This window comes from Drosophila albomicans, chromosome 3 (assembly GCF_009650485.2).
Source record: "Drosophila albomicans strain 15112-1751.03 chromosome 3, ASM965048v2, whole genome shotgun sequence".
Classification (NCBI taxonomy): Eukaryota; Metazoa; Arthropoda; class Insecta; order Diptera; family Drosophilidae; genus Drosophila; species Drosophila albomicans.
In genome coordinates, this window is record NC_047629.2 from 8,701,105 (window position 1) to 8,710,613 (window position 9,509).

Below are 9,509 nucleotides of genomic sequence, written 5' to 3' on the forward strand. Positions count from 1 at the left end.
CCCTTTGAACCCTTAGCTCTTCCGGGATGTGGGGGGGTTGTTGCTGTCACTGATGATCGCTATGCTTGCGGTGAATTATTATAGAGTCCCTCATCAAATATGCATGGAACGATCCTCATGCGAATACAATAAAAGGCATACATGCCTAACACAAAACCAAGTAAACTATGGCCAATTAAACAAACTAATTTGAAACTGAAAAGAAAACTCACAAGAAAAGTAGTGTACCTAAATGGAGAGGACGAAGGTGTTGATGTCACTCTCCTTGTTCGCTACCCACCCAGCCATAGTCTTCTAATGTTTTTTTAAGGGAAGACCCCAAACGCAGCTTTTTATTTACCCCTTCTTATGCTCCCATGTCATCAGAAAAGAAAACTTAGTATTTCATCATCATTTTAAAATTTAATTATTCAAGCAGAAAGAAATGGAAATGTAGTATATTCATAATAATGAATAGTTATTTTAACAAAATGTATCCAGATTTGCCAAATAAACTAGAGTATAACTTAGTATTAGAATATGTGTACAAGTATAATTATCATTATGAGTGGCCGTACATATGTATAAGAAAGTCGTTCAAATATTCAGAATTTTTAATGTGTGTAGGCTACTGCATGCGAAATAGTATCTAAAATTCTTATATACATTTTATACTATTTTATTTTAGTTGTAATGAATTGTTCATTTCATTTTCATATTCCATGTTTTAGGTTTTTGCTCTCAGCAACGAGGTTTGAGAACAATTGAATTTGGTAGAGCAAATATGTATGAGAGCAAGTAGGTTTTAGAACAACTTCATTTAGTAGCGCAAGTAAGTATGTGAGCAGTAGGTTTTAGAACAACTTCATTTGGTAGCGCAAGTAAGTCTGTATGCGAGCAAGTAGGTTTTAGAACAACTTCATTCGTACAGTTTTGTATTATTTTATTTCACTGAGCAGTTTAATATTATTGTGTGGTTTTATTTTTAATGTTCACTGACTGTTATATATTTTGTATTTGGTTTGTTGTCATTTAAATACGATTGCAAAATACACTTGACAAAACATTTATTCTTATTTCTTTTCTCCGCGCCTGAAAAAGAAATCGCAATCGCGATACATGACAATAAAATACGAATATTAATGAAAAGGCAATCAGTTAACTCATTTCTGCTTTTTCTTTATTTTCGTCTTTATTATTCTGGACTAGGCAGATGAGTTACCTGATGCACTTGTCATCGCAAATCAATGCAAATACATAACAAGAGATAGAATAATAAATGAAAAGAAAAGTGCGCAAGCCGTCGGCAATCACAGCGCGGCTACACTGGCCAACACAAAGGTGTTAACGATGTGGTAGCTAACGCCTTGCGACTTTCCTTGCTCACTCACCCAATTTTCCTCGATGAAGGCCTTCTCGACGATGTTGGTGTTGTTGGTTTTGTTAAAATTTTTTTTTTTATTTTAAATTATTTTACCAATTCACGATTTGCACTTGATTGTCTTACGACACTTTGGTTTTTTACATTATTAGGCACAGAAAAAAAAAACAACAAAAAATGTTCTGTCGAGTGTAGTTTTTTTTTTTTAATTTTTTTCTTTTAATATTTTTACACACACACACAATGTATATTTCACTGCTTCAGCGCCTTTTTTTTTCTTGTTGTCTGCTCACGTTGTTCACCAACTTATTTAAGCTTTTAATTACTCTTTTTCTCCTATGCTCATATGATTTTGGGCTTTCAGTATCTTAATGATTTTAACTGAGATTCAGCCGCAATGTTGTTCGGTTTTTTTTTTTTAAAGCGATTTGCACTCGCTATGCACACACTTGCACTTCTATTTTTTTTACATTTATTATTTTATTAATTATTTAATTTATTATTTATTTGTTGTCTGCTCCCTGCTGCTGCTGTCGGTCGTCGCCTTAGCCAGTTGGCTGGTAGCAAAGATTGTTGTTTCCTCTGTATATATAAGTGGACACCTGATTTAAACAATTTTTTATGAAATTTTTGCAACTAATTATTTTTTTTCCTATTTTTATAATATTTACCTTGCCTGGACGGCACTTTGAAGTATTCTGCTAATGCCAGCTTTTTGGGGCAAAAGCGGCGGGGATGGACAAAATTATTTAAGATTAAATAATTTTTTTTTTCTTCTTGGCCACGAGGCCTTAATACTTTTGATGTTCTGGGTGGATATACAGAATTGCTAGGGCGTCTGCTTCCTTAGAGATCTTGATAGAAAAAGATCTAACCTTGCTAGTGCAGATCTTAACTAGCCCAAGTGAGAGCGAAATTCACCACATGGTGAATTGACATCTGTCACTTACAACGCTGTAACTCTCCACTGTCACGTATCTAACGTACGCCTATGCGCGCCTAAATATTTAAATTCAAATGCTAACGTATTATTTATTTATTTTTTTGGGGTTATTTTAAGTTTTTAAATTTTATTGTTGTTTTTTTTTTTATTTACTGTATGGGTCCATTACATGTTGTCGGTTTTGATGTATACAAATATGTTAACAATTAGAAAGAAAGAAACTTTTCTCCCGCAATGTGTTAAAAAGCTCCCGCTCTCTTTGAAAGCTTCATTTTCAATTCTCCTTTTAAGCGAATAAAGTTAAAATAAATAGTGCGAATTTGTCGGTTTGATATACAAGCCAACTATAAAACTTCAATTGTATTTTAACTTTGTGAAATTAAATATATAAAACAGGCAGAAGGAGGCCGGAATGTCATATATACATACATATATATATATATATATATCGAATTTGTTTTAGATTTTTCCACACCCACTTCCGTCTCCGCAAATCCAAAACAAAATTGAATATCATGCGTAATTTTGAAGCTTTTCATTAAAGTTTGGTTGCGATCGGATTAAAATTGTTGAAATATTATAAGAAATCTAACCGCTACCCATTGAACAATAACAATAACAAAAACAGGGCGGTAAATAATACAAAAATATACCAAAGGCTATAACATACCATTGAGTCCATATATACCATATGAACAGACAAAGCTACTAAGACCCGTAGTAAGTAGTCGTTTTTCCTACACAAATAACTTCTTTCTTAAATAACTTCTGCATTTTTAATCTGATCGTAAGCAAACTAGGAATCATAAAGATTATAGTTCTTATTGTACATAAGTACCGAAATTCGGGCCTGTAATTTTCAAAATACATGACCACCCATGGCAGAAAGTTATAATTCGCTTCCACCCAACGGGTAGCGGGTATAAACAAGTAAGAAAGCTACTCGACTGTGAAATACCCACTACCCATTTTGAATAAAAGAAATATATTTTGCGGTATTTTTCTCAAAATATGCTGAATATACTGAAAAATACTGAAAATATACCAAATGGTATGTTTGGTATATCGATATAGTACCGCATTCCAAATATACCATAGACGGCACAATATACCAGATTGTCAGCCAAGGCAAATAAGACCCCTAGTAAGTAGGCGTTTTTGCCCATACAAAAGTATTTCTTTAATAACTTCGACAATTTTTATCTGATCGCAACCAAATTTCAGGAAAATCAGGAATCATAACTACTATAGTAATTATAGTATATACCAAAATTCGCAACTCTAGCTTTAAAATTTCGCGTGTTATTCAATTTTTTTGATTTGCGGGGCGGAAGTGGGCGTGGTAAAAATTTGAAATAAACTTGATCTGCGTGCAAATATAACAAATGTTGTCGAAAAAAAATTATAGCTCTATCTCTAATAATCTCTGAGATCTAGGTGTTCATACGGACGGACGGACAGACACACAGACGGACAGACGGACAGACAGACAGACGGACATGGCTATATAGTCTCGGCTGTTGACGCTGATCAAGAATATATATACTTTATAGGGTCGGAGATGCCTCCTTCTACCTGTTACATACATTTCCTGCCGGCACAAAGTTATAATACCCTTCTACCCTATGGGTAGCGGGTATAAAAAGGCCTGCTTTGATATACAATCTGATCAATTTTATACTCTATGGTATCTTGAATGTATTAGCTTGTTAATATACAAAATGTAGCCTTCGCTATATCTTAGTATTTATTTTACAAATTCAACAATGTTTTGTGTTTATTAACAATTTTTAGTGGGTATCTCTCAGATGAGCACACTCGACTTCTTCTATATTTTTGCACAACTGCAACAATCGATCTGATCAATACCACATGTGTCCAACAAACATTTTAGCTTCATATCATCAAGAATATATATTTGTACATACATACATACATATATATTTGATGGGATCAAAAATGCTTTCTATTGCCTGTATATCATTCGACCCCTGGTCACAAAATTATCGAGCATAACGTTATCGATTTATATGTTAAAAATTACCAAACATACACAAACAATTTCATAAGCAAATTCAGTACAGTATCTGAGTCATCTGTCTTGTTTGCAATCAACAATGCTGATATACTAATGTACGTTTTAGCACCTTTCTATGAACACCTTTCTATGAACTAAATATTTTTTTTCACTTACAATCTTAATAATATACCATAATTTTAGTTAATATTAATTTACAAAAATTAATTAATTTTAAATAAAATATAGGGACTATATTATTCGACTACTTTAATTCAGATATTACACTATCACAGTGAGCGAGCAAAAACAAACTTTTCTCACGCAATCATCTTAAAAAGCTTACGCTCTCTTTGAAAGCTTTTTCAACAGTTCTGAATATAAGCGAGTGAAGTTCATCTTAACGCTCAGTACCAATTTGGTGGATTACGATAGAAAGCAACGAGAACTGTGTTTTGTTAATTTTTCGAAATGGTTTTGTTAACACTTGCCCTACTGGGTGTGGCAATAGGCTTATTGTACAAGTTCTACCAGAATTCTTTCAACTATTGGAATCATCGTGGAGTGCCTTTTGAGCGCCCTCTTCCGTTTATTGGGAATATGAGAGGCCTTGGAAGGAAATATCATTTTCGTGATATTAATGGCAGACTTTATAAAAAATTCAAGGGAACTGCGCCGTTCGCGGGAATGTTCATGTTTTTCAAACGAGTCGCTTTCATAATCGATCTTGATCTTGTCAAACAAGTTCTCATTAAGGACTTCAAGAACTTCCAGGATCGTGGAGTTTTCAACAACGTTCGTGACGAGCCTCTAACCGGACATTTGTTCACTCTCGAGGGCGAAGAATGGAAAGCCATGAGACATAAGTTAACACCGGTTTTCACCTCCGGCAAGATGAAGCATATGTTCGGCACTGTCGTTGAGGTCAGTGATCATTTGACTAGCACAATGGGTAAATATGCAAGTGCTGCGGCCACAGATGGAGGAGATGTGGAGATCAAGGAACTGTGTGCCCGATTCACCACGGATGTTATTGGTACTTGTGCCTTTGGCTTAGAATGCAACAGTTTGGCGGATCCCAATGCAGAATTCCGTTCCAAAGGTCGTATGTTGTTCGAAAAGCCGCGTCATAATCAGTTGGTTCAAAGCTTCATATTCACAAATGGAAATCTCGCTAAAAAAATGAGATTAAAGGCTTTGCCCGATGATCTCCACAATTTTTTCATAAACGCTGTTCGATCAACAGTTGATTATCGACTTAAGAATAACATTAAGCGGAACGATTTCCTTGACCAGTTGATCCAATTGCGTGCAGAAAATCAGGAGGAAGCTCGTCGAGGCAATGGAATTGATCTCTCAAAAGGATTGACTCTAGAGCAGATGGCAGCACAGGCTTTCGTTTTCTTTATTGCCGGGTTTGAAACATCCTCCAGCACCATGGCTTTCTGCCTTTATGAATTGGCTCTACAACAAGATGTTCAACAGCGTTTACGCGATGAGATTGAAAATGTTCTAAAAGATGTATCCAACGGAGAACTTACTTACGAAGCAATGAACCAAATGACTTATTTAGAACAAGTACTTTTAGGTAAGAGTTATAAGTATATACATATATTCAATTAAAATTGTAATCTTATTTATTATTTTAGAAACCCTACGAAAACACTCGATCCTCCCTCATCTTTTACGTGTGGCTGGTGAGGACTATAAAGTACCTGGCACTGATAAGATCATCGAGAAAGGAACAACACTCCTAATTCCCGTGCACAACATTCATCGTGATCCCGAATATTATCCCGACCCCGATCGTTTTGATCCTTCGCGATTCGAACCAGAAGCTATCAAGGCGCGTCATCCATATGCCTACTTGCCATTTGGAGATGGTCCTCGCAACTGCATTGGTGAACGATTTGGAAAAATGCAGGCCAAGATTGGTCTGATCTCGCTATTGCGTCACTTTAAGTTTGGCGTGTCTGATCACACCGAAATACCGTTGATTCTTGAAACTCGCAGCTTCACATTAAGTAGTAAGCATGGCATTCATCTGAAGGTGGAACAAATTTGACGAAAATAAACTCTCTTCTCATGCATTGTATATCTCGTAAAATTGTCCTTTGTATTATTTTGACATTATGTTTGTGAAAAATTTAAAATATTAAAGATGTAGTTAACGGCAGATATCCCAGTGCATTACTCATTTAATAATACGCGCTACATCAATGTGTAAATCTAGCAAGACAAATTTGCAATGTCATTCTGACATTTTTATTCTGTTTGGCGAACACTAATTAGCAAACAAATGGTAAACTAAGTGGGAATTCCACCTATGATTATTTATGGTAATAAAATTTCATCATGGTTTCTTTAAAGTTCAATTCTATATTTAGGAACATTTGTATTATCAATGGCCTATAAAAAGGTGCATGATAATAGAACGTAAATAGCATAATAATAAACAAATGTCTAAAATGAATTTAGCTCTCATATCAAACATGTAATAAATTTTTTTTAATCTTAATCTGACCACAATAATAAAAACTTCATCATTGAGTTACTACTAGAAAATATTCTTCAACTTACTACTAGAAAATATTCTTCAACAAATTGAAAAAATAAAACAGAAATATTATTGAAAAGAAAGTAGTAGTTAAATCGAAAATTCAGTATTGGAAACAAGTCATTATAATTGCTGATATTACCTTGGCGGATTAAGAAAATGCAAATGAGTAAACAAATTTCAACTAAAAATACAATTGAGCTGTCAAAGCTCAGATTGTTTGACTAGAAAATACTGTGTATTAAGTGCTGGCCATGGAAATCAGTTTCTAGCCAAACAAAAGCACGGATAATTTACACATATCGGCTTAACTTTGATATTGATTATATTCTTAATAATTTACATAGACAAAATAAATACGCACTTAAATAAAAAATTACCGAGTATGACTTACACAAATTAGATTTAAAATATGTTGTTAGTAGATATCTAATCAATGATTTGTAAATGACCAGACTGTGAAAATACTTCGAAATTGTAAAGCAATTAAAAACAATGAGTATACCGTATAGTAGGTATTAAATTGCTGTTGCTATCAGGTATTCCTATATTTGTACACATATACATATAAAATTACATAAATGGAATTGTTAATGCATTAATAATTTTACCACCGGTTTACCTCGTAGTACATATGTATTTGGAAAGGTGGGGGGTTGGGAAAAGTAATAAGAGAGCGAGAGCAAAAAAAGGCGAGAGCATGTGAGACAAATGCATACAGAAAGCTTTCACTGTTCTAAATGTTTACGTAAAAAAACAGTTGTCAGTTTCAATGCGATCAACCAGCTGAAATCATCATGTTGACGCTACTTATATTACTGGTTATCTTTATTGGCCTTGTCTATGTCTGGCTGCATCAGTTTTATGCCTATTGGCGTCGGCGCGGTGTAGCAGGTGAAAAGCCCATCTTTGGCTTGGGTAATATGCGAGGCTTCGCACGAACTTTACACTGGACGGATATCAATCAACGCATCTATCGCCAGTTCAGTACTCAGGAACGCTTCTGTGGCTATTTTACATTCTTTAGCAAAGCGCTCTTTGTGATGGATTTGGATTTGATTCGGAGGATCATGATCACAGACTTTAAGTCTTTTGCGGATCGTGGACTTTTTCACAATGTTCGCGATGATCCTCTAACTGGAAATCTGCTATTTCTGGATGGGGAACAGTGGCGTTGGCTACGACAACACCTCACACCGGTATTTAGTTCGGGTAAAATGAAATTCATGTTTCCCACAATCGTAAAAGTGGGAGAACAACTGTCGCGTACAGCAGAACAGTCGCTGGGTGAATTCGAGGCAAAGGATCTTTGTGCTAGATTCACTACCGATGTCATCGGCAGCTGCGCCTTTGGACTGGAATGCAACAGTCTCTCAAATCCCAATTCAGAGTTCCGCCAAATGGGTCGTTTGGTGACTGAGAAACCACTTCACAACACCTTTGTCCAGGCGTTTATGTTTGCTCAGCCGAGTCTGGCTCGTCGCTTGCGTCTGCGTCTCTTTCGGCCCGAGGTAAGCAGCTTCTTTATAGAAACCGTGCGTCAGACCCTAGAGTATAGGAAACGCGAGCACATTAAACGCAATGATCTTATTCAACTGCTCATGGAGCTAGCCAGTGAGGCTGGGCTTAGTTTCGAGCAAATTGCGGCCCAGGCAATGGTATTTTTCCTGGCTGGATTCGATACCTCTTCGACCACGATGTCCTTTTGCCTGTACGAGTTGGCGCTTAATCCCGAAATCCAGCAGCAACTGCGTCTGGAGATTAATGCCACATTGGAGCGATACAATCAACAACTTAGCTACGAGTGTTTGCAAGAGATGACTTACCTCAGTCAGGTGGTCGACGAAACATTGCGCAAATATCCCATTTTGCCACACATTCTACGACGCTCGACCAGCAGCTACAAAGTACCGGATAGCGATCTTGTTCTAGAACCAGAAACGAGAATAATGATACCAGTGCACAGCATCCACCACGATCCGAAACTTTATCCCGATCCCGAACGTTTCGATCCAAAGCGTTTTGATCCCGATGCAATCAAGACACGACATCCATTCGCCTATTTACCTTTCGGACATGGACCCCGTATTTGCATTGGCGAAAGATTTGGCCTGATGCAAGTTAAAATTGGCATTGTAATGTTGCTGCGTCATTATCATTTTGACGTCACCCCACAAACTCAAATTCCACTACAATTCTATAAACGCAATTTTCTGATTGCTACCGAGTCAGGCATTCACCTAAAAATGAAGCGTCTCTGATGGCATCTAATCGGAATAAGCGAGTGTGTTCCACAGAATTGTTACTATAGGTCGGGGTCGCTGCTTTAAGATAAACAATTTAATAGCAGCAATAAAAACTGTTCATGCCTAACCTACACGAAACTACGCACTCAAAAAAATCAACATCACAAGTAAAAAAGCTTGAAATAAGCTCATAAATTGAAAGCTCAAATTGTTATTATCGCCGTCTGTTTATATCTGAAATTATTCTCAGATTCTCTCTGTCTATGTCATTCTCTGTGTTCTCATTCTGTTTGTTTGAGTTGATCAACAATAACAATATAGTGAACGTGTATGTAAATGTTGTATACCCTTCTTTGTAATTTGAAAATAAATGTGATATTTGTAAA

General features: G+C 36.0%; 2 protein-coding genes across 2 annotated transcripts; both read left to right on the forward strand.

The window, feature by feature from the left end:
• Window positions 1-4,749: 4,749 nt before the first annotated feature.
• LOC117569605 (probable cytochrome P450 6a14) lies at window positions 4,750-6,498 on the forward strand. Its single transcript, XM_034250839.2, has 2 exons — window positions 4,750-5,908; window positions 5,970-6,498. Exons 1-2 carry the CDS (start codon window positions 4,792-4,794, stop codon window positions 6,383-6,385), a joined length of 1,533 nt encoding a protein of 510 aa, XP_034106730.1. The 5' UTR covers window positions 4,750-4,791; the 3' UTR covers window positions 6,386-6,498.
• Window positions 6,499-7,657: 1,159 nt separating this feature from the next.
• On the forward strand, window positions 7,658-9,509 carry LOC117570242 (probable cytochrome P450 6a13). The gene has a single exon (XM_034251744.2). It carries the CDS (start codon window positions 7,675-7,677, stop codon window positions 9,136-9,138), a length of 1,464 nt encoding a protein of 487 aa, XP_034107635.1. The 5' UTR covers window positions 7,658-7,674; the 3' UTR covers window positions 9,139-9,509.